Consider the following 27,599-nt stretch of genomic DNA (forward strand, 5'->3'; position numbering starts at 1 on the left):
TGTCGACTAGCCATCCTTTGGTCGATCTTATCTGAAATCACCCAACTGCTCTATCTTTGTTTCTGCGCGCGTTGTTATTTGATCGTCGTCGCAGTTTCGATCAGTGGATTCCGCTTTGCAAGCGTCCTGACCGTAAAGAATTGTTTCTGCTGTTAGGGTGACGGAACGGGGCACGCAAAGCTCGAGGACGTCGCGTCGACTGCTTCCGTAGACTCCGGGTCCGCTAGAGGCGCCACTGTCACGTTTCTAGTTCACCGCCGCTCCCATAGGTTTTCGGCGAGGTTTCCAGTATTAGCGAAGCTATATCGTATTTGAAAAAATCCTTAACGGGCATTAATACCCCGTCCATTTAAAGACTCAGTGCAGTTTCACGCGTATTTGATGATGAAAGCGAGTGGATCCGCCTCGCGGTTGCGATTCGAACGCCAGTGCGAAAGCAGCTGAACAGTCGAGCGATCGCCGCACCACATTCATGCTGTTTCGCTCGCGAATTCCTCTCTTGTGTATGAATGCGTCTGCAATCGAACTCGGCGTCGTCGGGTAACAAAACTAAAAGCGTAGCCCCAATATTTTTTTCCTGCGTCCATCAGAAACGAACGTAACTCGTTTTCGGAGTTCGCACTTCCACTTCGCAGCCAGATTCGAAGCGCGCGCCTGCGAAAACCATCTGCGGTCCTGATCATCGACATAAAGGCGGAGAAGTTTCACACTGGCTTTGGAGATACTAAGAAACAATTTATTAACAATAAATAAAACCGCACTAGACACCGACAGAGCGTTCAAGCGCCGTAGGAACAACCGCTGAAGCCGACTTGCTTCTTCAACAGGGCCGAAACTTCTTCGGCAAGAAGACGGTGCAAGGGTACTCCATCGCGCTTGTAGATCCACTTGTCCTCCACGAAATCGTATCTCTTGGGTCCGCTGTGGAACAGAGTTGAAAACCGGAACTAAGCAAAAGCTGCGGCTCGCCACGAGGCATCATCGCGAGTCAGAGCCGTCCACCCCAGACCTCCAGGGTAGTGTCACGTGACATGCTAGAGACGTCAGACTAGAACGGAGCTTTGACCTCCTTGTTCTTACCTCAACTTGAATAGTCATAAAAGCATTCTTACAATACCCCTTTTCACTGCAATAAAAAAAAAACGGCTTTTTGCTGAGAATTAATAAATTTTCCTTTATCTTTCTTTACCAAAACGTACATGTCTCAAATGCAAAATTAACCTTTCTTTCAGACATCCAAATTTGTAAGCGCCACTTCGCAAAGCGTATGAATAATCAAACTGAGTAAAAAAATAAAAGAAACAAAAATTAACATGGAAGTGGTGTCATCACCGTTAAGCGATCACGTTACCCGATAACCTATCACGTGACGTTGAGAGTTCTGTTGCAGCAACGTACGCAGAAAAAATAAACACATCTTTTGTTTTCCTTTTTTTTAGAAATTAACGCTGCTCTTAGAAGCCCCCCACATTCATGAAACGGGTGTCAAATTTTGTTTACAAGCATTTTTTTTCCCATACAGAAAAGCACCGATCAGCGTCAAATATTTGTCCTCATCAACCATTTTTTTTTTTTTACCACCCCGTGCAATGTGTTCGTACTGTTGAGATAGCCCCATTTCCAAAACTAACCAAAGCTGGATCATCTTTTGGCCAAAGAAACTTCATCCAATCGAGCTTGTGAGGAAAAAAAGAAGTAGGAAGGGACCTGAAGACAGAATGCCACAACATCGGAAGGAAGAGAACGGTTGGGTTTCCCAGGCACCAGCTCTGTTTCATGGTCTCTCTCACGAAGGAAGAAAGCATTGCAATCCAAGAACCAGACCTGACGGGGGACGACAACCATATCTGTCGATTTGGCGTCTGTTTGTTGATGACGAAAGTTCCAATCCTAGGCCCCAGGTGAAGGGTCAAAACACCATCCTGTGGGAGAACCGGCAAGTTAGCAGGTGTACTTTGTGAGGTCATACATCAGGACTGCTCTAATGAGAACGAGCGCTTACGCTCAGTGCAAGATCTGCCTCTGGAATGTCTTGAACGTCTTCCAAGATCTCGTCAAACCTTTCGGCCAGAGATTCCAGTGTCTCCTTCGTAATGGCCTCATACTCCACCTCAGACATTGAGCTCCTGTCGAATTAAAATAAATTGCATTAATTAGATATTATTTTAATTTTGACATATCCTATTTATTGTCATCTCTTGCCGGGTTCCTATTTCAAAATATTAATATTCATTGAGTAAAACCTCTATGCAAGGATTGCATCTAATCTCTGCAGCAAAATTTTTAGTACTTGTCTGGACACTGTGAGGGAACAGCCATTTCACAAAGACTTAAAGCTGGGAAAGGAAATTTCAAAGCATGTAGTTAACTGTAAAAGGGAACTCCACAAGGCTTATGTTCATAAGCCTTTGCTCAACTTTTTTGTGCAACACGTGGGAAGATAGCCATGGCTTTCCACTGTTCAATGACAGCATCCAACTGCTTTAAGGGGTGTCCAAATAGGATACTTTAGAATGTGTGAAGCGACGCTTCTCCACCAGAGTAATAGTTGAAGTTCAGCCACCCGTTTTCTGTTTGAACATTTACTAATCAAACATCACGGCCTTCCTCCTCTGCTTTTTTGGGACGTCGGCGCTCGTATCCTTGACGTCACATGCCATGGATGAATGGATGCTAATGGCTATACCTTTTATAACGGGTGGTAGCTTGCACCACCTAGCCTACAAACTAAAAACCAAAAGTATCCTTCCTTCCCTCACCCTTCCAAGTCAATATGCTTCCCCTATGCAATTTTGTAACTATCACCAGGCAGTGTGGGATATCACCAGGATGACCTTTAGGGCATTGGGCAAAAGAACTAAAAACATTACCCTCACCTCCTCCCCCAGCAAGGGAGTCGCCGATTTTCCTCTGGTCAAACCTAGTTGGCTTTACCCCAACAACAGACACATTGGGAGATAGGGTTGAGACTGGGCCAAAGCCATGCAGGAGGGAGTCCCAATTTCCCTCTGTCCCACCTGTCCACAGCTATGCTAGTTAGTTATAAGTCATTAAATTCTCCCTAAATAATTTCAACCAGTTTTCCAATCTCCTCTGCTATTTATCATCTGCCACCTGCCAATGGTGTGCCTGTTGCCTGTTCACCTGTACTGCCGTGCCCTCATATCCTTCCCTTTTTCGTTTGTCAGACTTGAACAGCAGTGGAAACCTTGAGTGATTGACTGACAGCCTACACTGTTAGTGGCTGTTCAGAACCACGCAAGAAGCACACTCTAGGCCTCCGTGAAGACCACAGGCGGACATTGGCAAAAAGAAGCTTTCCCCCCGGCAAAAGAACAAAACAAAACATGGATGGAAGCGAATTGTTGCATTTCATATGGCGGAAAAGTGTTGCTTCACGCATTCTTGAAGTGTACCGTTTGGACAGCCCTTCAGCGGAAAGAGAAGGTAGAGACTGCTCTGTGTGGTACAGCAGTGCTCTGGAAGCTATGCGGAGCAAAGTTCGTCTGCCTCTTGCACAGGGATTGCAATGATGTCAGAAGGTGGAGCTCATATTGGCTGCTTGAAAAAAAATAGTGACTCACTATGCATATGCCAGCTTTGCCAGTGTTGCACAAAATAGCCATGGCGGCCTGTCGATTAAGAATGGCGTGAAGGGCATACTCATTCGCTGCCTCTTCTGTAGAAAAGGTTCTTCGTACCATGCCGGACCCACACAACCGTGTTTGATGAGCCACTCCTTGAAGGGCCTAGAAAGAGAAGAGCCAAATGGACTATGTGTCACGAATACGAACCGACTGACTGCGCATGCACGGTGAGACAGAAGCGTTGTGATTTTTCTCTCTCACTGCGCATGCGAAGTTGGACTAGGGTGGCTCGAGCCTTCCATGACGGGCAAATGGATGATTGGCAGATCTAGGCACTCCCCACGCATAGTCTACCGGCAAGGGCCGTCTTCAGCCTGTTGCTCGAGAAGAGGACCCCTCCGATGTACCCGGTTTAGGGGACAATTTTAGGCCGTTATTGGGATAGAAACGTCGTAGATCAGACGCACACCATGTAGTCGAAGGTCGCCGATGCATGCTGGCGAAGTCGAGTGTTTCCAACGGTGACGTCCCAAGACCTCGTTGCTTTTCATCTTGCACGGGGATCGCAAAAGCCACGACCGTCCTCTCAAGATGCGGCTCAAGTTCATAGCGGACATTAAAATACAGCGGTCGGTCCACGCAGCTACACAAACCGTTTTCACCGTAACGTTTCACTCGCCAGTACACATCTGCGGCGTCTGCGCGCGCACGTTTTTAGTTTTTACGATGAAACGAATACATTCAACAAATTTGGTTGACGGCTGGCGTCATCTGGCGGTATGCGAAAATGGCCAGTGCGTGCGCCCCATGCAGTGCCAAGTTTGGAATAATAACTTGTATGCTACATCATTGCAATAACTTTATGGTTTGAATCAGTATGTATGATCTCTACGTTCGGATCACCTGGAAGTTTAAAGTTTTGTTTCTAAGAAGGCTAAGAAGGAATGCAGCACCCGTCCTCTGGCGGCAAGAGGGTCGCAATCACCGCGTCGGCCGGGCCTTCTCGTTCGCGAAGACGGCAGCACACAGGAGGGAAAGGGGAAGGGGGGGCGCGCGTTTGTAATGTCGGCAGGTTGGGCAGTATGTGGGAACTTTGCCGACTTTGCCACCTTGCCATCGGTCGTTCTAGTCGAAATTTACAAGCACCTCTCCTTCGAAGACCGACTGCGGGCCTCGTCGACGTGCCGCGCCTGGCGAGACTGCCTCTTCCACCCGCGCTTCTGGACGAGCCTTACGGTGCGCCTGGGCCGCAAGCGGAATAAGTGGCGACGCGCCGAGTTCTTGGCCCGCAAGTGCGGCCGCTTCGTGCGCCACTTCGAGCTCGAGTTCGACTGCAGCAGCGGCCAGATCGTGAGCCAATGCATCGCCGTGCTCACCCTGCTCGGCGACAACCGGCAGCTCGCGTCGCTATCCCTGCGCCCCACGGCCTGCGTCGTGGCCTGGCCGCTCTGCTCTTGCGGCGGCTCCAGGGCCAACGGGTGCGCGGCCAACGAAAACGAAACCGTCGCCGTGTACGACAGGTGAGGGGCGGCGGGGGCTGTAGCGCGCACACACACTTACGCGGCCTTGCGGGCGTAGGTCGTACCGACTGGGACGTGGACGATCGAGAGTAGGGCAGACACCACACGAACAGTCGGGTACCTAGAGACTAAAACGGAGACTAAGCAGGATCCACGACACGTTCACAAGGACGCGATCCTCAACGCACTCGAGTAGATTGATGATTACATAGACGTTGCGAGGTAGGATGCCGCTGCCAAGGATTACGACGCATGTCACTGAGATTGGCGTGCGGGTGACCGCAGCTAGGACGTGGACTCCGTAGTGTAGGGTATGTACCGCACATACAGACGCCGACAAGGATACAACATGACCCGGACGGATTGTGGGAATCGACAGAGGTTAAGACACACATGAATTGATGTGAACGGCAGGGTGTTTTTGTCGAAGGCTTCCTGCGCACGCTCTTTACCTGCCGCCATATCTTGGCTGCGAGGTATTGAAGGCAGGAAGCTCACTCTGGAGGCGGGACGACTGAGACTCCTCTCTGCCGTTGTCCCCTTGTTAGTGATATCATACGTGCTCATCAAAACTTGGCTAAGCAGACTAGAATGTCCCAGTCACCTCTTCGGAGCTCCAGCTGAAACCTAAGAAAGGACAACTCTTGGCTTTTTCTCCGAGGTTTGTGGAAGCGATCCGCCAGGTGATCCGGACGAGCGTGTCCTTGGAGCACCTTTCCCTGGGCTGCCTGGAGGACCTGGTGCTCCAGTCGGACTCCCTCCTGGCCCTGCTGGCACTACACCAGAGACGGCAAGTCTCCCGTTGCCGGGGGAGCGCGGTTCGCTCCAGCTCGTTGATACGGCGGTGTTGGGGGGCAGCTTCCAACCGCCAGTGTTTGCTTTACAGTTTGATCTATGTGTTGCATTGCTTAGGACCTGCCAAGCTCCCGAGGATGGTTCTAAATGAGTAACTTTCCCACGCATGGCCTCGATAAGGCCATTGATGCGGTCCTGTGAGCGAGGTGTCACTTTCCGTTGGAGCCCGTTTGCCGCTTAGTAGAATCCTTCCTGCACATGGCCAGCGGGGAAATAACACTCTTCTTGTGTAGCCGATTGTGAATACCCGACCCGAATAACCCAATGTAGCGGCAGTTAGTTGCTCTACAGTAACAGAACTTGCTCCTGCAGCAAAATAAGCTACAGGATCAAGTTGCTCTAACATAAAAAGTTACTTAATCATAGCAAGTTGCTTTATGGCACAAACTTGCAGTCAAAAGTTGGTTTGTAAAAACAAGGTGCAGTCAAAATGATTCTTTGTAGCAGCGAGTCGCTACAGCAAGTTTTTTTCGTAGCAATAACTTGCACTCGAAAGCTGCAGTCAAAAATTTCCTTATGGCAACATGTTACAGTAACAATTTGCCTTACGGCGGTAGTGGACTTCGTTTCATTGAGAGCGGCGCCACGGGGCTCTCAGTACGAGCTAAGGGTCTTCCCGCCGCATCGTGGTTTCACGTGGCAAAATAGATATCACAATCACTCGGAAACCGGCCCAAGACTAAAGCCTCCGCCTCCCTCGTCCTGTGTTGCAGGTCCCTGAGGCAGCTGCATCTGGCAAGCGCAAAGGAAGATCCTGACCACTACCCAATCCCGGAGGTCCGGCTAAGGCGCCTGCAGAGCCTGGAGCGCCTTAGCACGCTGGGCGTGGACTATGACTATGTGTGCGACCAGCTGCTGCTGCTCCTTGGGGAGCACACCCAGCTGCTCAGCCTGGTGCTCCATGTGCACGGCTTGGACGACCACCAGAGGGTCTGCGACCGCTCCTGGGCGGAGCTGAGGCGGAGCTGTCCAAGGCTGCGGGTGAGCGGCGCCGCTGTCCGCGGTTGCACTCTCGACTGGCGCGTTTTCCGCCTCTTTAGTCCCGGTCCCGCAATTTCTGTCTGGGAGCATCGCGATTGTGTAAAAGCTTGTTCACACACTCGAATTTGCTTAGGACGGAGCTCTTGTGATCTCTTACGGGCGAAAGCGGTGGCACTATTTACGAGGTGACCCTGGGACTGCGTGTCATTAGAGGGAAGGTTTTGCAGTATTTGCAAGGCCACGTGTACATGCCATCTGCGAGAAATGATCATTTGTAACGTTGCCGAAAGATTTTCGAGCCAGAGAAGAGAAAATGATCCGCGAACAAAATAAAAAATGTAAGGGAAATGCTGGATGTTTTGTGGCTGCTCGATAGATGGCGCTTATTTGCCCTTCTGTCATGAGAGATTTTACGAGGTTTAAAAGGGGTCATGAAAAGAAAATGTATCCGCCAGATTATTTATATTCCTTGAACCTCAAAGATGTTGGTTCCTGAGTATGACGACGAAAGATTGCGTCTGCATTTTATAAACCGCGTTCAAAAATAGTTTTTTTACTGTTTGTTACGGCTGTGCAACACCCTATGGCAGCGCAAACAATACAATGTTGTGGTAGACACATAAAAAAGTCGGACAGTTATTCAACTTTATTTGATCTTTGAATAATAAGTTTGTAAAAACTTTCCATTATTTATTGGTGTTCTTGCGTTAACTGGACGCCGCAACTACATCACGTGATTGGGATACAGTTTTGATTTCAAACACATCCGAGTCTTCTGTCAGTTGGTAATCGTCGTTACCGTGCTGCTCGCCCCTCCACGGCTCACATTCGTTCTGGAATGCGGCCGTGAAACCTCATTGTAAATTGAAATTAAAATCAAACAAAGAAAAAGAAGCAAAAAAAAAAATTTAAAACTTCTCAAAATCAGTAGCAAGGAGGGACGAGCGCACGTCGCCTCTGGACTATCAGCGCTTCCGTCTTGGGCCGGTTATTTTCGCGTGTGTAATCGTAGCACGTTTTACTAGTTTTCCCACTACTGGCTTTTATTTTTTATTTTTTGAGCAAATCGGCAGTTTTCTAGTCAAAGCGTGAGTACATTCGCGGCTCATCATTTAACACTCGTATCGGGGCGGGGCTCGATTGACTGAAGTTGCAAACAATGTTCTTAAACTCTTCTCTGTAGTACGACATGCTGTAGCACAAACAAGATACGGTGCCGGCGTAAAGCTCGAAACCTAAAACCTGACCACAGCGTAATAGGCGATGCCAGAGGTCTACAAGCTCTGGCGTCGCCTATGTACGGGTAACGAAGTTGTTGAGTTGTTTGGATTGCAGTCGGTCTGATTAAGCGATTACGCAGCTTTTAGGTCCAGGATAGCCGACGAGGCCATTTTGATATGACACAAGCTCGAACTTTAATTTAAGAATCAAACAGGCCATTTGCTCTCCTGTGCTTCGACGCCAGCGCAGTCGATTTGGCGCATCGTCAATTGGCACCACCCCACGCTTCACCCAGCCCTACGGACGCTCGCAGGTGACACTGGTGCTGCTGCACACGTGCGAGTCACTCAGCACGGTGCGGTCGGTGCTAAACCCCGCCATGCCGCTGCGGGACTTCCGGTCCTACTTCAGCGAGGGCTTCCGCGGGGAGGTGCTAGACGTGCTGTCGGCGCGCTACGCCGAGACCCTGCAGTCGGTGGCCGTGGTGAACGCCCTCTCGGAGGGTCAGTCCACCCCAAGGAGGACCTTCGCGGTGCGTGCTGAGAGCCCCGTGGTGATGCTGGCCTGGCGCTGCCACCAGCTAAGCAGTCTGCAACTGGTCGGTGAGTGCGCGCCCGGTTCCCCTGTACGGTTGGTAGCCATTCGTCGCCACTTGTCCCCGACAAACGTCCATAGGGTGTCTCGCAGCAAAGGTAAAGACGTTACGGTGGAAGAATGTGTTTCGTAATGAGGCAGATTCCTGTTGGATTGGCATGAATAGACCCTTTTCAAAAGATTGCTCGCCCAACGCTGACGCAGCTATCATTTTCGACACGAGCAGAGTTGCAGTCAAACGCCAGTGCAACCCTGGCGTCCAATCCATGTTCGGAGTACACGTCCAAACGTAGGCGGACTGTGATATGCAGTAGCTAGCTACATGAAGGTGCGCACTTGTGAAAAGGGTGAGGCCATCGACTGTTCTCAGAGCACATGAACTCCCAGGTTTTGTTTTGGAACTGCGGTGCCGCATGCGATGTCTACGCTACCGAATCAATGTGTGCAAAACTGGCCCTTGTAGCCGGCCGGCTTGGGTCAGCGTTTGGCTTTGACGCGCCAGGCTTGCAACCCTACTTGTTTCAGAAAGCCTCGGTGAGGACGCTCATATGGCTCGATTCTTCGGTTTATGCGGATGCCTACGATGCTCAAGGAACGTCGAGTGGCCCTGGGTGTAACACTGGGTCTCTCAAAAGCTTCCAACAGGAGACATTTTCAGACTGACGGAAATATGCCTGATGTTGGTTTGCTTTGCTTTCACCGCATCCCAATGTAGGCCATCGGTCTATGGAAGGGTCCGACTACGAGCAGCTCTGCATGTCACCGAAGTTGGCAGTCAGATTAATGTTGTTTTAAAGACGGGCACAAACGTTGCCAAAATCAGAACAATGTCATCAGGAACAAGTAGCACCTTTCTGTGTGTTGTGTGCGCTTTGTTTGGTATCTACATGCCACCATTATTCGCAACGTGCTAACGTTAGAGTAAAAAATTTAACTTTTTCTTTCTTTTTTGTGTGCGGAACATTTTTATAATCGGCCTTGGCAAAGGTCCCGCGAGACGTTGCACGGCGAGGCATTGCGTCAGCCTTTCTCACAAAACTTTTGCAGGATCGAATCGGCGCGTAAGTATGCATAAATTTTAATTTGCTTGCGCGTAATTACGTTTATTAAGGCACCGTCGCAATCGGTGAACAACGCGCGAACGAGTTCCATGGTCCGTTGCCTTTACCCGAAACGTGTCTGGGGGGCGTGTTTTTTTTTATCCCTCCTCGTTACGGGAGCCACGAGTAGAACTGGGAAAGCACGGCGAGGCATCCTACCAGAGCGGTCTCTGCGCAGGGCACGAGATTGCGGACACGGACGTGATCGCCATCGCACGCCTGCGAGGACCGCAGCTCAAGGAGCTGGTGGTGCCAACCGACTGCGTCTCGGAGAGTAGCGGGGGCCCCTACTACAGCGAGCTGCGACCGGCCGACGTGCGGCTGCTCGAAGCCGAGGTGTCCTCGAGCCTGCTGCGCACCTGGACACTCTCCGCACACCACTCGCCCGCCCAGAGCGAGACAGGCCAGACGCGTTCCTACCTGAGGACCTTGCAACAGCTACAGAGCTACGGCAGCGCGTAGCGTCCCGCTAAGGCATCCGGAACGCGCCCCCGACCCGTGCGTTTGCCGCGTCCGCAAAAAAACACACTGGCTTCTGCGAGGTCGTCTGCTGGCACTCAGGGACCGGTGTGAACGCGCAAGCGGACGCCAAACGCGCCGATCGGGGACGCGTTACGGGCGCGACGCGGGGACGACCGACGCCGGCGCGAGATCTAGGTTTCAGACATGCCTTAACATACTCACCGCGTTGTCGGAGCTGTGGACGACGGGGGTGCGATCGGCACCGGTTAGTGAAGCGTAACTTGCCATTATCATCGCCATTCTATCTTCGCGTCGTCGTCGAACGATGACGTACAATGTTTGCCGCCGCACGGTTGGCGGACTCGGCGGGTTTCCAAGACGGTCGTCTGTTGTTATTCCGAGGCGCTTCATCATTCGTGCGCCCATTGTTTTTAAAAGAGATCCTTTTTTTATTGCGGCGCGCTGCGACACCTGGCGCGCGATGCCGAGAGCAGTAAACGTTTTTATCGGGTCACGCGAGTGACGCACATGTGATATTCCGACGCCCGGCCGGGTTGGCTTTTTACAAGCCGGTGGCCTGTAGGTTTTATCGAACTAGTGCCAAGTGAGAACAACATTGCTGACACAAAGAAGCCTGCGGCCTAACACACCGACACACAATGACACAACACATCTCCACTTCCATCGCTGTGATGTAGGGGCCAGTGCAATCGAGAACCCGTCGTTACAATTGTGTCGCGGCTGGTAAGCGACGCGACGGTTAACTGCCCTAGTGACAATGGCGTCCAGCCTGAAACGTCAACCACAATGTTCCATCCAAGACCAAAAAGCTGACTTACCACGAGTCTTTTCGAAGCTAGAGATCTTGTCGACTCGTGTCTTTAGAAAAAAAGAGGCACTAGCAACATCTTAGAACAACTCAATACCCGAAACCACTCCCTAAAATCAGGGTGCCCAGTGTTTCTGGCATTAATGATGCCGCCCCATTGAACCCTTCACGCCACCCATCTCCTGGGATTGACGCGTCTTGAGAATGCGCGGGCAGTGCGACGTTTCTTTTTTGCACTTTGTTATCTGCAGGTTGAAGCGTCGAGGTTGAGTTTTCAGTGTAATGGCGCGTTTTATTTTAGTGTTGTAGGACCCCCTTTTGTTTTATATTCTGGGCGACTATACCCCAGTCGCCTTGCAATGTGCCGCAGTCCCCAGTGTTGGCTCGATGCATTTCGTTTCCAGGGGCAAACTATTTCAGGTGCTCTTCAGAGTATATTTAACGGATGTTACGTTTGTAGCACAGATAATAAAGACTTTTAAGAATGATTTTGTTCTGGTCTATTGTATCGTGTTGCCTGCCGATGTCTTACCTCGTGTTCACGCATGCATCTGCTTGCAGTGGGCATAATTATTAGTTACAACTGCCCTATACATAGCTCACATTGACGTCACCTCAGAGGCCATTCTGGTGGCTTTGTTGCCAAATATGAATTTGTTTTAGAGCGCAGCTCTTAGGGGCCCGTTCCCGGCTTGAGCGGCGTCGCCGTCGGCGTCGCCGTCGGCGTCGGCGTCGCCGTCGGCGTCGGCGTCGGCGTAACCAAGGTCATCCCAAGGTCACGTGACCCCTCCCAAGGTCATCTCAAGGTCACGTGACCCCACGTGACCCCCTGAAGGTCACGTGACCCCTCGAGGTCACGTGACCTCGAGGGGTCACGTGACCTTCAGGGGGTCACGTGGGGTCACGTGACCTTGAGAATGACCTTGGAAGGGGTCACGTGACCCCTTCCAAGGTCATTTCAAGGTCACGTGACCCCCTCCAAGGTCATCTCAAGGTGACGTGACCCCAAGATGACCCCACGTGACCCTTTGAAGGTCACGTGACCCCCAAGTCACGTGACCCCTCTGAGGTCACGTGACCCCCGCGGTCACGTGGTCGCCTCCCCAAGGTCACGTGACCCCCAAGGTCACGTGACCCCTTCCAAGGTCATCTCAAGGTCACGTGACCCCACGTGACCCCCAGGTCACGTGACCCCTCTGAGGTCACGTGACCCCCCGAGGTCACGTGACCCCTCCAGGTCACGTGACCCCAAGGTCACGTGGGGGTCACCTTTGGGGTCACGTGGCCTTGAGGTCACCCCCAGGTCACGCCTCCCCGAGGTCACGTGACCCCCTCCCCGAAGTCACGTGACACCCCCCCCCCCCCGGAGCATATTAAAGAATGAGGGGAGGAGGAGGAGAAGGGGGAGGGTCTACCCTCCCCTAAGTACCCTTCACTCCTCCTCCTCAAGAGCTGCGCTCCAATTCGGCGTTACAGGGATTTGTAAACGGCTTTCACTTTTTTCTCAGCGAGAACAAGTAGGTGTGGTCTCCAGCATGGTGTGATGACGTCACGTGCAAGCCGTGTATGGGCCGTCAATATGCACCAGGTTTCAAGTCTGCGCGATTTTGCAAGACGTCTGAGGACGCTTAAGCTTCGCCTTTAAGAGTAGAACGTTATCGTAAGTGAATCCTCGGCTCACTATTGACACATCGCCTCTGTTTGCCTAGCCTTCGTCTCCGCCTTCTCTGCTTCAGTCTTACGTGGCCGGCCTTGTCGCCGAGCAGGAGCAGACCTAGATGCGGCATCCGCACTTGTAGAAGACGATTCAGAAGAGCGCCCCGTACTGGTAGACGGCACCGCATCCATCGCACAGATGATCTCTTCCAGCGACCCCGCGGCGGGGTGTGCATTCTCCACAGACAATAGCGGTGTTACCGGGCGGACTCGGCGACTGGTGGAAACTTTCCGCTCCTTCGCAACGGCTTGAAACTACACTCCTCCAGACAAACAAGCCTAGGTTATGTGACTGTACATCATGACCCTATTGATCAATCGGGATTTTTGCATCGCGCCAGCTTTTCTGGCACGCCTGAACACGAGCTCCTGAACGCTATTGGATTATTCGCATCACACTAGCTTTTTCAGCACATCACGAGCGCTTTTTAACGCTATCGCGTTAATTTATAATAAGGACCGTATACACCAAACTCGTGGAAATAGCACTAATATATTTGTGCAAAATTCGTTGGCAGAGTTTGCTAACATATACATACTTTCGAGACCGGTTATAACGGTCAACGGGAATCAGAAATCACTTTGCTATATCCACTATTTTTTTTTAATCGACTTTGGTTATAACGAAGTGCAAAAGGAATGGGAAATGGTGGTCGCTTCTCCTATAGCCGCTATTTAGTTATAACCGACTTTGTTATAACTGGTCTTGATGGCATACTTTCCAGTGCAGTGCTCATGCCAAAAGAAGCTCTGTCCATGATTTTTGGTTGAATTTTGTTTTGATGAAAGATATGAAAGGTATTTGCAGAGAGTTCCCAAAAAAAAAAGTTTCTTCTTTCGGCCCAGGTAAATGAACTATGCATTGCGGAAAGCTCAAACTTTGCGAGAATGTGACACTAGTGGTTGGATACAACGCAAAAGTTTGAGGAGAGGCCGTTGCCTAATTCAAAATATAATCGAGAGAAAAAAAAGATTGTCAACAAGAAAGAGCATATTTTATTGTAATTTCTTGTTTTGGTGATATTGGGCTTAGCTAGACATCTGCTCAAAGAAATTTCAATTTTTCTCCTATCAGTTTTGATCCAGGCAACATCATGTTCTCATACTTTTGTGTTATATCTGAACTGCTAGCTTCTGATTTTCACAGAGTTCGAGCTTTCTGCGGTGCATAGTTCATTCATTCCTGCCGAAAAGCATGGCTCTCTTGTTTTGGAAACTGTATATTATCCGCATGGGCCAGCAACCAGCTTCCTCGGTAGACGTTGGTCTTCTGGGAATGGCATTATGGTTAGCATATTTGGCATTTTGATACTTCAGACCCATGTTACGGATAAAAAAACGGCGCAGGTTCGCCAAAAAAGCACGCTTTTCGTGTAAGGCTTGTCAAATTATGAGGTGCTGGAGAAAACCAGCCTTCTGCGTTAAATTTCTAACTTTTTGTTCGCATTCTGCCCATTGAAAAGCATCCGGGAAGCGTCTCGTATCGCTGTGCCGCAGTGTTCTTCTGCAGCATAAAAGCCGTCTGCTTTCATCACTGTCGCCATGTGTGTATCACTGGGAAGCGTGTTAATCCCCCCCGCCCCCCCCCCCCCCCCCTTGGCCTGCATTCATGCCGTTTTGCGGCGACTGCTCATTACAAAACTATTAAAACTTTGGCTAGCAGATGGTGTTGGTAAAATCTGCGTTCGTTGCCATGGTGACGGCGATGAAAGCAGATGGCCTTTATGCTGTGCAAGAACACTGCGGCACAGCGATACGCAGGGACGGCGCCAAGGTAAGGCGAGGGGTGGCGGGCGCCTCCCCTAAAATTTTTTCTGCCACCCCAATTTGAAGCAGCTTTGTACACAAATAATTGCCTACGACGTCGGCTTGAAAACCCAATGTAACGAGAGTCCAGACTTTAGAGCCGTTCATGCCTTCTTTTTTTTTTTTTATTACCTTCCAGCCACTGGAAGTCATACCGCGGGCGAGTAAGCTGTCAAGCGCTTTAGAAAAAGCAGCTCCCGGCCCTTTGTGACGCCTGCTGACTTTTCTCTCCGCATTCCGCTCTGTGACGCTTATCTTCAGCGGAGACCGGAGACGTGAACGAAGAGGAGCTTAGTTAAAGTCGAGGTCATGGAGAATTCCGAAATGTCTCAGAAAGAGAAGCAAAACCTAGTTGTGAGTCATGAGCACAGGGGGCAGAGGTCACTGCTGTGGTAACCCCCCCCCCCCACTCTTCCTTCTCGTGACTCCTCATTTCCCTTTTCAATGAGCACACCGCATAAGCTATCTTCGATAAGCCCGTGGGCGATGGCACCTCAGAGCAACCTCCCCCCCCCCCCCCAATTTGGTTGGCCTCCCCGTTGCCCCCCCCATTATGAAGATCCTGGCGCCGTCCCTGGCGATACGAGGTGCGTGCTGAGGCCCTTCCCAGATGCTTTTCAATGGGTGAAATGCAAATTTCAAAAGCAGTTCGAAATTAGGACTTAAAAGAGACACTGACAGGGTATTTATGCCCGCCAAGCTCTAAGGTGCACGTTTCCGGCTTGAACGGCATTGCCGTTGGTGTCGGCGTAATGATGCAATCACGCATAGGGGTGTCGCGAATTTTTGTCGAACCGGATTTTTAGGTCAAACTTTCGGGGTTTGACTGAGTCGAACTGGTTCGACGAACCTTCGAAACTTTTCACCAGATTCGACCGGTTCGACTTTGTGGACAGTGTGGCCAGGCCTTGATACAAGCATATCTAGGTTTGGAGAACTTTTTTTTGTGCAAAGGGTTATCTTATTTTATGAACAGTTGCAATTAGAAGAAACCAATTCTAATCACTGAAGAAGTTAATAACTTAATTTTGTTGTACTGTATTAACTGAAATAACCAATCAGCGGTGCCCTTACTTCTTCCCTTAGCCATCACCATCCAATCGGAAGCCAACTAGCCAGCCTGTCGCGCATGCGCACACGAGTCGAACCTCAATACAAGGTTCGTCGAAATTCCACTAAAAGTTCGAAAAAGTCGAACCTGGTCGAACTCGAACCTCGGCCGGTTCGCGACACTATGGTGCCTGGAACGCGTCTCCGACTGGTGTGTTTACCGCGGCCAAAAAAGTGGTCCCTCGATTTCCGCCTGATGACGTCATAAAAGTGTCATGCTGTCGCCGGTCGCGACCCTGGCGGCGTCCCAACAGTTGTGGTAAAAATGGCAGACGCCTGTTCTGCTGCAGGTCGCTTTCCATTCTGACAGTTTACGGAAGCTAGGGCAGCCGGAAGTTGGGACGCCTAAAGGGACGCCGTGACGACAGCGACACTCGCGTTCGCTCGTGCTTTTCGCCAGCATTTCTATGGCCAACCGCCAGGATCGCGACAGGCAACAGCATGACACTCGCGTCATTTGTTGCCACATTGGGACCACTTTTTATGTATGGGCAGGATAAGGCGCTAAACACACCAGTCGAAGACGCGATCGAGGCACCATAGCGACACCCCTAATCACGCATTGCATTATGGGACATTTCCCATAATGACACTAGAGAGAGGAGGAGAGAGTTTTTTCCGCTAAATTTAGCAGAAAAAATTCCTCGCTCGATTTAGCAGAAAAGTTTCTCGCTATATTTAGCGGGAAAATCAACGCCGCGGGTCATCGAAGGCACGCAGACAACGTTAAAAATAGAAAAGGAATATTATATTCATTTTTGCGGCTTCTAAAAAACTTCAAATACGTTGATTTGAAAGAAAAAGTTGCACAGATACCTGATCTCTGCCTACTCTCTCCTCTAAATTTCTTTGTCCCAGTCCAGTTTTAGTTTCGGTATCGAGCAGTCTTTTTTTTTTTCTTTACTTTATTAAAATATACGTCACGCTGTAGCAGAATAGTGATTGGGTAGTCTTCTGACTACCCAATGTGGTTTAAGCAACCCAGCGGCACATTGATACTCTAGACCAGTGGTTCTCAAATCTCAATTGGGGGTTTGCGAAGGCATTTAGTGGAACTTGGCAGAATGTGAATATTGACTGGCAACACTGCGTCCATTGCAAAAATAAATAAATAAATAAAGTAAACAGCACAACTGAAACTTTAGCGCGCTTTATCAGTTTTCTGAAGATTTCTACTACTACGTTTCACCCGCCAGCCCTGCCAGCGCTGCCAGCCTTTTGAAAAGTTCCCATCACTGTTCCAACAGTGCTTAAAGGCACTTCACTTGCTTCCCGGGCATGCGCGAGGTCGCGTGAGCAAGAAAGGAGAGCCGGGAGAGCCATGAAGGGCGCCGTGTCATCGGCCGTGAGCCTGCTGGCCGGAACTCTGATCGGCTTCATCGCGACGAGTCAGGTGCTCCTGTGGCTGAACAGCGAGACGGGCTGCAGCGATGCTCCGCAAGAAACCGCGATCCCGGGCAGGCCCAAGTCGCGCCTCCTTTTCGTAGGCGTCATGACGGCCGAGAAATACCTGTCTACGCGGGCGGTCGCCATCCAGCGGACGTGGGGCAAGGCACTTGCCGGTCGGCTGGCCTTCTTCTCCAGCGGCACGTCTCGCTGGGAGAACCAGGACGAGGAACTGCCCCTAGTGGCGCTCCGCGGCGTGGACGACGCGTACCCGCCGCAGAAGAAGTCGTTCCTGATGCTCAAGTACATGCACGACCACTACCTCGACCAGTACGAGTGGTTTATGCGTTGCGACGACGACGTCTACGTGCACGTCGAGAGGCTAGAGCGGTTTCTGCGCTCCGTGAACTCGAGTGAGAGCATCTTTTGTTTTCCTACCTCGCAGCTCGCTTCGCCTTGTGTTACGTTACGACCGGCAAGCGTTGCGCATGCGCGGTTTCCGCGGCGGCCATGTTTGTGGGCAATGCTTGTGTTGAATATGGCGCACACCCGTGTCGTCAACAGATTATGCCTTCTGCCATCCATGATGGGCTGTTGTGGGACGGCCATCTCCAGTTGATCCCTAGGTGAAGTAGTAACGGTCACGTCAACAATACCCAGTGGTCAATCACAAAGTATACATAGCTTGCATTGACGTCACATCAGCTGCCATTATGCTGTACCATGCTCCTGTGCCCGCACCTTCTACAGCATACATTTGGCACCATCAAATTTGTTTTTCTCGGCAAGGATTGGCCAGAAGAACAAATTTGATGGTACGAAATGTATGCTGCAGAATCTACGGGCAAAGGAGCATGGTACAAAGCAATGTCAGTTGGTACGGTGCCATATGACGTCACATGCAAGGAATGTATACAACTACTTCTCTTGCAGTAGGTCGCAGCATGCGAATTGCAACATTAGTCGGCGGTAATAAGCGTGGCCATGTAGCATGTCTGTAAACAGCCTATGTTTTTTTTCGTCATTACACACCCACTCACTTGGGAAGGGAGGGACCGGTCGCATAGTGTGTTGACACACCATACCTAAGAGCACGTGGGGCGAAAGCTGGGACTCGAACCCAGAAATTTTGGGTTCGACTTCCGCCCTTTGCCGTTACGATCTGGACGAGCATTGCACCGGTGTGCGGTCGTGTGTCGCTACTGTGTCATGCACGTTAAAGACCCCAGACTGGCAGTGGTACTGCACTTACTAAATTTCTCATCCATGCCGAGAAGCCAGACACCCATTGGGGCTTAGTAACTTCCTGCTGTCTGGGCATATACAACTGCCACACTCGAGATCCTGCTGTAGGTGCCCCCACGGCACCTACCGTGTGAATCTTCTGAGAGAGTTAGGGTAGCTCAGTTGCACGGCTGCCATTGACCACATGTTTTCCGCCGTCTGCCCCAACCAATTCCATACTTACCATTCTTGGCATTTCTTTTGGGTTCTGCGGATGGCGCTGCGCATTTTGCAACGGGCCTATTATTACTTCCGAGTCAAAGGGGTTAGAAGGAAGCCGACAATATGCTTTTTTGCTGCTTTCACAACCGCCGAAACTGGATGTGCAACATGTTATCGCCATCATCATTTATATTGAAGTTTCTTACAATATTTGGATTTACAGTTGCACATTAATAACACGATTTCAAGCAGCCACATTTCAAGAGCTAGTCTGGTTACCGTTGGCCTAAAACGCTTTTGTTTGGACCCCACTCTGGCATTTGTGGGCAAACTTGACTATCAGGCGGTACAAAGGAAAATTGGGACTCCCTCCCACGTGGCTCCAGCCCAAAGTCTCAACTCTGTCTCCCAGTGGGCCCGATGTCGGGGTAACGCCGGCTAGGTTTGGCCATAGGTAAAGTGCTGTTTCCCTCGTTGGGGAGAGGAAATGGAGGGGTGTATGTTTCTCTTTGTTTGCCCAATCCCTCGAAAGTCATCGCGGGCGATATCCCACACCGCCCGGTGATAGTTACAAAAACGCTGAGGGAAGAAAATCGGCTTAGAAGAACCAGGAGAGGAATAGTGTGTCTCGGTTTTTAGGCAAGCTACTGTCCGTCGTAAAAGTTACGGCCGTTAATATCCATTCATCCACGGGATGATCCACACAGCAAGCACCTCCGGGCAGCAGGATGGTGGCACACAGGTTAGGCGTACCGTGTCTGGCACTCGCGCGAGATGCTATGTCCATCCGCCTCACGTTGGGTGCTCTTGCAGGCAAACCGCAGTACATTGGGCAGGCGGGCCTGGGCAACAAGGAGGAGTTTGGGCAGCTCAGCCTGGAGCCAGACGAGAACTTCTGCATGGGTGGGCCGGGGGTGCTGTTTAGCAGGGAGACGCTGCGCCGCCTGGTGCCCCATGTGGGCAGCTGCCTCAAGCGGCTGTACTCCACGCACGAGGACGTCGAGGTCGGTCGCTGCGTCCGGCGCCACGTGGGCATCCCCTGCACGTGGTCCTACGAGGTGAGGGCAACTTTGTGTGCGGTGCTCGCTGCTGGAGCGGCTCTGGCCTGGCCGAACACGGGCCGGACCCCGGGGGCCACCCATCGTGCCGACTCAGCTCACCTCCCGAGTCGCGTGCAAACAAGGGAGGATTTGGATTCGGCGGCGTTCGCCGGAATGGGAGCGCGGGCAATGCTGCGGCCAGCGACGGAAGAGGGAAAGCCCCGTGTGGCTCTTGCTCCTCCGTTCTGCCAAGCCGAAAGATGGCGGCACTCGCTTGCGTGTGTCGCCGACGACTCCCTCCGGAGGGAGGGAAATAGGGAGTGGATTGTAATCGATGTGCGCTCTCGTTCCTTTGCAAACGCTACTTGTGCCGAGGTAATTTTATTTTCAGTTCTATATTTTTATTTTTATTTTTAATCTTTAGTCAGGGTTTCGTGTTTTCGGATAGGTCTGAAAAACTAAAAATACACCCGTCAGTCCAATTTTCGTCAATTCAAATTTATCCAATTAACTCCAAATTTCAAAACCAAAATGTAAAAGAAAAAAAAGATGTTTATTTACAAATAGGTTTTGTACGGGGTCATTCACTGATATCGAGTAGAGGCCATTACAGTTTCCTTTCAAATCCCGGACCATTGACAAAGGGGAGTATGGGTTTTATTTACCGAGAAGCTCGTTCAGGACAACGAGTCATTGTACTTCTGCACCACGACAAAAGCCCCTGTTCCAGTTTAAAGTTTGGAACCTATGATTTGGGCTTCCTAGAGTTGGGAAGGGTTCTAACTATAAGACTGAAAGCTATAAACTCTTACATTTCATTCGAGAGGGATGGGGCAGCTGGAATTACTTCAGCACTCCACCCCGCACAGCAGAGGGAGTGGTGGAATGTGATGGGAATGAAACAAGTTAGTGACTACGTCCAAAAGTTTATTGATGTTAAAGTATTGGCATTTATTGAAGAAAACATTTTTTAAAGTTTTGCAAGTTTCGTTTAGTTTTTTTTAATATTTAGGACGGTTAGTCGTATTAACGGAAAGGGCGCCAACACCTAAGCGAACTGGAGAAATAATATTTGATACAAGAGAGTTCTAATGAACTTAGTGCAGCTTTATGTCCGGGTATTTTTTTTTTTTTTTTTTAACTTTGAATTGGAAACACAGCAAATGTAAACTCAAAGCTTCCGAAAATTGGAAGTGTAGCAAAAATGAACTCCGAAAAACTAAAAAATTGGGGCAAATAACTAACTCCGAAAAACATCCTAAAAATTTCGCGAAAAATAGACTGGGAAAACATGGAATCCTTTTTTTTCTTAGTGTATTTCGAGCAACATTTTACTTTCAAATGGCTTCGAAAGAGAAAAACTTGGAAACTTCTAAGATTAAATTTGCCTGGCAATGTCAGAAAATTGGGGCAAAGCATAGAAAGTCCTCAAGGTTTGCAAAGCAATATTTTGCATGCTCTTTTCGACCTGCGTGCTCGGAAGACCTAGTTTGAACTCTTTTGTGCACCGTCTGTCATTTTTTTGCTAATAAATTAGTAACCATACAAATAAAAAATGAAAGCCGTTTACAAATCCCTGAAACGCCGAATTGGAGCGCAGCTCTTGAGGAGGAGTAGGGAAGGGTACTGAGGGGGGTCACGTCACCTGCGGGTAGTCACGTGACCCCGGCGGGGTCACGTGATCTCGGGGGAGGGGGGGGGTCACGTAACCTCGGGGGGGGGGGCGACGCCGACGCCGCTCAGGCTGGAAACGGGCCCCTAAGAGTTGCGCTCTAAAATGGGAGGGTACTAACCTCCCATACAAATGGAACGTAAGTGCCCCATTCTTGCCAAGAAGAACAAATTTGCCATTTCCAAACGGTACAGCTAGACCACCACAACGGCAACTGACCTACATCGATGCAAGTCACGCATAGTAGCGTAGCTAGAGTCACCAAACATTCTCGGAGTACAGGCGCAGCGTAACTTTCGCCCCAAGAATAATTCGGGGAAAGCGTACCTAAAGAAAGACCCTTGTGCATAGAGAACAAATTAGGTAAGCAACAAAACCCCACAACTGCACGAGTCACATTTTCCGTAGATTGTTTATCTGTGAATGCTAGTTCGGTGAATGCGGGCATTCGGTCGAATGTAGAAGGTTGCGCCATTTCCGGTTCACCCCTGCCTTCCTCTCGTCCAATCTTTTTTGGCAAACGACTCCAAACGAACGACGAGCCATCTAAACGCGGGGTCACGGTGCCCTCGACTGGTCTGTGCAGATGCAGACCATCTTCTACCACAACTTCTTCGGGGAGGTGGCGCTGAAGGGGCGAGTGCGGCGGCGGGAGGTGCATCGGTCCCTGACGCTGCACCCAGTCAAGGACCCCCGGGAGATGTACAAGATCCACGCCTACTTCGGGGGCTTCCGGGCCCAGGAGCTGCGCCAGCGCTCCCTGCAGCTGCTCAGGGAAATGCGCTGGGCCGCCCAGGCCTACGGGGGATGCGCCACGCCCGCGCAGGTAACCAGTTTTGCCAATTGAATGGTTCTCCCGCTAAAATTAACAGATTTCTATCACGGGTTTTTTATGCTTGAGTTGGCAACACTGCAGGTGGGCGATGCAGCCAACGCCCCCTGGGCGACAAAGCCGTGACATCTTCTAGGTCACCCACCCCGTGCGGGGCGCGGATAGGACGTGAGCGCTGCGTCACCATTGGACAGTTTAGTCGGCGAAGACGCAAGTTTGAGCTGAACGCCGGTGCAGCACGCGCACCTGATCTGTGCCCCGGCCTCTGCGGAGGGCGGTGTAGAGGCGCCGCAATCTCTTCGTCTAAGAGGGCTCAGTCGTCGCTATGGAGGAGAAAGGGTCTTCTAACCTTCCTGAAGCGGTGGCTCTAGCCTCAGGCGGGTCGTCCCACCTCTATGACAGGAAATGTTACAAACGTGGCGAGGTGTCGGATGCGGCGAGTTGTCGGACACCCTTCGAATATGGCAGCCCCATTCCTAGTTTTCGTTGCCAAAAATCTAAGCGTATCAAATTCCTCCAAAAATCCCGAGTCCAAGCAGCAGTAGTCACCTCCAATGGAAAGCAGAGTGGGAGAATGTCTGCCGGGGTTCTCCGATGGTAGAAGCATCATTTGGTGCTTGCATAGACTTGGTCCCAAGGCTCGTCTGCTTCCACCACCAAACGATGTGCCCCTTTATTCCTGTACACTCTACGGCTTTTTCTGTTTGAAACCGGCACCGAGACGCCCGAAATTGCGGCGAGATGACCTTGCACCGTAGTATTTCCGCCTGTCCGTGTTTTCCATAGTGCGGGTCCTGTTGCTGAGCGTCTCCTCCAACTCCAGGTCCAGTCACCCTGGTGCTCCGGGATTGCCAACGGTTCCTCTTCCCTCTCTGAGATGCCCTCGCTGACCAAGTACTTTCCGGGAGAGATCCAGGATTTGCTCACCTGGGACTTCTTCTCGAAGAGCCTCTACTCGGACCAGGTGGGGGCTTTCGTAGTGTGACAACGAGGCTTCGGCTGTCGGGCGAGAGTCTGAATGACGCTTGGTACGGTGACATTTGCTGCTTTTTCGAGTCAGGACTGACAAGGACATAGCATTAACCTGCCAATTTCGTTATGATTATTCGCTGAGGGGGTGAGGAGGAGGTACAAGGGGTATACTTTCCCCTCAGTACCCTTCCCTCCTCCTCTTCAAGAGCTGGGCTCTAATTCGGTGTTACAGCGAGTTGTAAAAGGCTTTCATTTTTGTACTTATATCACTCATGCAGGGGAAGCAACGTTCAGTGGTGACTTTATGTCAATGATATTAACTCCGATTGGTAGTGCCGAGCTCTGCCTGAAGTAAACGCCGAAAGTGAGAAATCTTGATCAATCCCCTAGGGATAGTTCTGCCCCTGTTGGTTCCGGAGTACTGTGAATTGGCTACCTTCAACTTCACAACGGTTACCATTCTCTAAGAAATGTTTTCTACGATTGCAAGTTTTTTCTGGCACACCTAGAGGAATCAAGGAACAGATTGCACTGGGCACTGCATTCGCGTTGGATGAAGGAGGCGAGGGGAGCTCCAGGGAAGGGGTCCGATGCAGCCAATGCCTGCAGGTGACCAATCCCCGCCGTCGGATGGAGACCTTTTACGAGGTGAGCATCAACAACGTCATCAGCGACCTGATGGAGCTGACCAACCGCTACTCCAAGCAGCGCGGGAGGGTCATAGAGTTCAAGGACGTCCTGTACGGCTACCACCGACTAGACCCGTTGCATGGCGCGGACTACGTGCTGGACCTGCTCCTCACCTACCGCAAGTACCGAGGCCGCAAGATGACCCTCCCTGTGCGGCGCCACGCCTACATCCAGCAGCCCTTTTCCCAGCTCCGCATCCGCGAGGTAGCCCCGCAAAGGACGCGCCGCCCGGTCATCCGCTTCGTCCTCCCGCTCTGCGGCAGACGGGCCACCTTCGAGCGGTTTCTCCGCACATTCCGCGCCGTCTGCCTGGAAGGGGACGATGCCTGCACGCTGCTCGTCGTGCAGTTCCGCCACCAGACGGAAGCGGATGACCTGGAAGGCACCCTTGTCGCGGAGGAGGTCTTGGGCGTCGACTACGACCGCAGAAGGGTCGAGTTCGTCCCTGGAGGCGGAGAATTCTCGAGGGCGGCGGCCCTCGAGCTGGGGGCTTCGCGATTTGGCGCTGAAGAGCTCCTCTTTTTTGTCGACGTGGACATGGTCTTCGACGCCGGGGTGCTGCGGCGCATCCGCAGTCACGTCGCCTGCGGCCGCAGTGCCTACTTTCCCGTTATCTTCAGCCAGTATGACCCCGCATATGCCGAAGGCGTGACGGAGCATCGCGTCGTGACGGAACCTCGTGTTGCGCCGGGAGAGGGCTACTGGCGGCAATTTGGGTTCGGGATCGCGGCCATCTGTAGATCCGACCTGGCGGCAGTCGGGGGGCTTGACGTGACAATCCGTGGCTGGGGCAAGGAGGACGTGGACCTGTACGACCGCGTGGTCGCCTCCAACCTCACGGTGGTCCGTGCACCCGACCCGGGCCTCATCCACGTCTTTCACCCCGTAGAGTGCAGCCCAAGTCTTCCACGTACGCAGTACGAGATGTGCCTGGGCAGCAAGTGGAACAGCGTTGGCTCGGAGCAGACGCTTGCCAAGCTCATCGCGGAGAATCATCTCGATCTCCTTGCGCGAAACTTCAGGCGCTGATGGCGGCTCTACGGCGTCCCACATCAGCTACCGCCTTTCGCCGAGACGTGGTTTATTTGCAGTCTTAGGTAAGTTACTTTCGAAAGGTTACAACAACGAAAAAGTAATTTGAGGCAGCAGCTTCCATAAAATACCAAACATCCGCCCGTGTAACGATAAGCGACCACCCCTCAATTTTGTAACTCTGGGAAGATACAAAAAGGGCAAATCTTTACATATTGTTGACCTAAGTAGTGCCACATTTTGAGTAGGCACTTTCTTAGGATTTTAGGTACTTTTAAAAAGTAATGCTGTTGCTTTTAAGTCACTTTTTCATAAAACTACAAATTTAAATAATGTAAAAAATGCCCCCCCCCCCCCCCCCTGAGTTTATTGGAGAAGCTGCAAGTAAAGTTGGTGCAAGTTGCCACAAGGTAAACATGACAATCCAAAAGTCAGAAAACATAATTTGGAAAGTGCACAAAATGGCTAGGTTGTACTTCCTCAGTGATATCTTAATGCCGAAGAAACTGTTAAAAGTAATGACAAATGTAACTTTGTTACTCTCGTCGTTGCTTGGGAAAAGGTAATAGAACTGCAGTAACAAGTCACAATTCAAAGAGGGAGAGTTACAAAACAAAGTAACCAAGGAAGGGTAGCGCTTTACTACCCATGACTGCTTACTCAAGAGGCTTTCCAGGTACTATTGCCAGTTGTTTTCTTTGCCTGCAATGGTTCGTCCTTGCTGGTGTTACCGTGGGTTAATTTGACTTCGAGCAACTGGTACTGTATGTTCCAAAGCGATGGTGAACCAGTGCTTTTAGAACGCCCTTGATCTCTTAATATCGCTGGTTTAGGTAGTCGTATGACCCTGTTTGGATACCAACGTTCGTGCCTTAACTGTGTCCATGCATTAATTGTTTAAATTGATTGGTACCATTATGCAATTTTTAATAAGGCCAGTGCTATGTTTACTAACTGCCAGTTCACTGTTACCAGTTCGGTAAAGAGAACTCTTGGACGAATGCTGGAATGTCACATTAGTGTGACGCTGGTCAAAGCTCAGTATTACTCATTGCTTTACCGACACAGTGCTCACACCGACTGTGAAGGGAACCGTTTTCGCAAAAGTGACGGCAGTGCACTGTAAGTCACTTAAGGGTGAACTATGAGGTTGGATGTGTGCCCATATCAGTAGCGCCATGCCTAGTTCACTTTAAACGAACATGCTATTTTAATGGTGCATTGATGCCACTCCACTGCCTTTACTACTACTGCTTTACGTTTTTGTGAATCCATTACTCTGTGTTGTCCTATTGGTGCCGGTACTGGCGTCTGTTCCGGTACTTTTCTACGAGCCAAGTGGACTCCCTCGGCATTGTGTAGGTTTCCCGGAGCAGGCTTTGCTGCCCTCTCGGTGCTTCTTCATACCTCTCTGTGCCAGAGTGTAAGAATATGCTAGTCATTTACTTTAGCCATGCCTTTTTACATGTTACCTATTATACATTTCACACTTTTATCAATTTTTGATACCCTTTACGCATGAATTTACAGCATTACTATTTTTCAGATTAGCAGCGGGTTTTCATCCGCTGCAATTTTGACAGCACAAGGCCACAGAATGTCTTTTTTGTACTGTTCTGTTGTTGTTCTTTCTTGTGTTTTGTGTCTTGAGTGTTTTTTCCTTTTGAGCTCAGTTGAAGACCAGTGTGTTACTGTTTACTGCGAATGTCTCGATTATCTACACACTCTTGTGCCTTCTTCTGAGCTGGATCTTTCCAGCTTTCCTTGTAGCCATAGGTACTCGGATTCAAGCGCAGTAATTTAAATTTCATTGTCTTCCAACCTCCCTTCCGCTCAGAAAGATCTTTTTCCTGATATGCTTTTAAGGGATGAAAATTTTACCTTTGTTGACATGTTGCTGTTCGATTGCTTGGTGAAAATAGTAAATGAACAATGTATGTGAAGTATGAGAATGCAGATGACTTGTTGAAGCATCCTTGCGGTGACTTGGGTATAAGAACAAAAACAAAATGAGCTACAAACATGCGCCTTCATAAGATTTTGCATCATCACGGGAGCTAATGACCCTCAAAGTGCCTCAGAAAGTTGTGCGACTTGAAGACATGACATGAAGAGCAAAAATGGCCATCTGACAAAGTTGGGATGTTTTGAACATCCTTCGAAAAATGTGTCATGTTGTATTTTGAATCTCGATTTAATAACAAACTTGCTTCGCTGTCTGCACTTGGCCCCCGATCGTGAAAATAAAATTTTATTTCCCAAAGAGGGCACGATGTGGATGTGAGGTCAATTGTTCATTCATTGGCTGTAATGTTGCGCTGTTTTACCCTTTTCTTTGTTAAAATTCACAGGCTCGACATTTACACCAACCGTTCTTCTGAACGCCACTTGAAGTTAGAGCCTTCGCTGCTGCGAGACGAATGCCTGTGCGTGTGCAGTACCCTTCTTGAAAAAGGTCCATTGGATTACCAGTGCACAAGAAGTAGTTTATGATGAATATCTGTTAACTTTTATAAAATTGCCATTACTTCACTGTGAGATATAGCTGACTTTGTTGTCATTTATTTGGCAATGCTTTTTCAAATGTTTTCGTTGATTTGGCATTCGTTTTTCAAACGTTTTTGCTATGTCCTCCCCCACACATGGTGTTGCGTTCAGGAGGTTCTCGTATGAAAATACATGATCAAGTACTCAAGCGAGCATGGGCACTTCGTCGACCAAAGCAGCAGGAACCTGCTGCAGTGACCT

General features: G+C 50.3%; 3 protein-coding genes across 3 annotated transcripts; 2 read left to right on the top strand and 1 right to left on the bottom strand.

Annotated features, from left to right (window-relative positions):
- Positions 1 to 714: 714 nt before the first annotated feature.
- On the bottom strand, positions 715 to 4,307 carry LOC120847387 (frataxin, mitochondrial). Its single transcript, XM_042289094.1, has 5 exons — positions 4,055 to 4,307; positions 3,664 to 3,749; positions 2,003 to 2,126; positions 1,825 to 1,922; positions 715 to 921 (listed from the first exon to the last, which is right to left on the bottom strand). The coding sequence occupies exons 1-5, from the start codon at positions 4,202 to 4,204 to the stop codon at positions 780 to 782; spliced, it is 600 nt and encodes a 199-aa protein (XP_042145028.1). The 5' UTR covers positions 4,205 to 4,307; the 3' UTR covers positions 715 to 779.
- Positions 4,308 to 4,579: 272 nt separating this feature from the next.
- LOC8039398 (F-box only protein 33) lies at positions 4,580 to 11,637 on the top strand. The gene is made up of 5 exons (XM_029993021.4): positions 4,580 to 5,107; positions 5,769 to 5,897; positions 6,676 to 6,943; positions 8,478 to 8,766; positions 10,037 to 11,637. Exons 1-5 carry the CDS (start codon positions 4,650 to 4,652, stop codon positions 10,318 to 10,320), a joined length of 1,428 nt encoding a protein of 475 aa, XP_029848881.3. The 5' UTR covers positions 4,580 to 4,649; the 3' UTR covers positions 10,321 to 11,637.
- Positions 11,638 to 16,880: 5,243 nt separating this feature from the next.
- LOC115308181 (chondroitin sulfate synthase 1) lies at positions 16,881 to 27,124 on the top strand. Its single transcript, XM_040222044.3, has 5 exons — positions 16,881 to 17,580; positions 19,427 to 19,671; positions 21,912 to 22,151; positions 22,981 to 23,121; positions 23,739 to 27,124. Exons 1-5 carry the CDS (start codon positions 17,103 to 17,105, stop codon positions 24,846 to 24,848), a joined length of 2,214 nt encoding a protein of 737 aa, XP_040077978.1. The 5' UTR covers positions 16,881 to 17,102; the 3' UTR covers positions 24,849 to 27,124.
- Positions 27,125 to 27,599: the final 475 nt, after the last annotated feature.

Source organism: Ixodes scapularis, unplaced genomic scaffold (genome assembly GCF_016920785.2).
Source record: "Ixodes scapularis isolate PalLabHiFi unplaced genomic scaffold, ASM1692078v2 PGA_scaffold11__112_contigs__length_91849675, whole genome shotgun sequence".
Lineage (NCBI taxonomy): Eukaryota > Metazoa > Arthropoda > Arachnida > Ixodida > Ixodidae > Ixodes > Ixodes scapularis.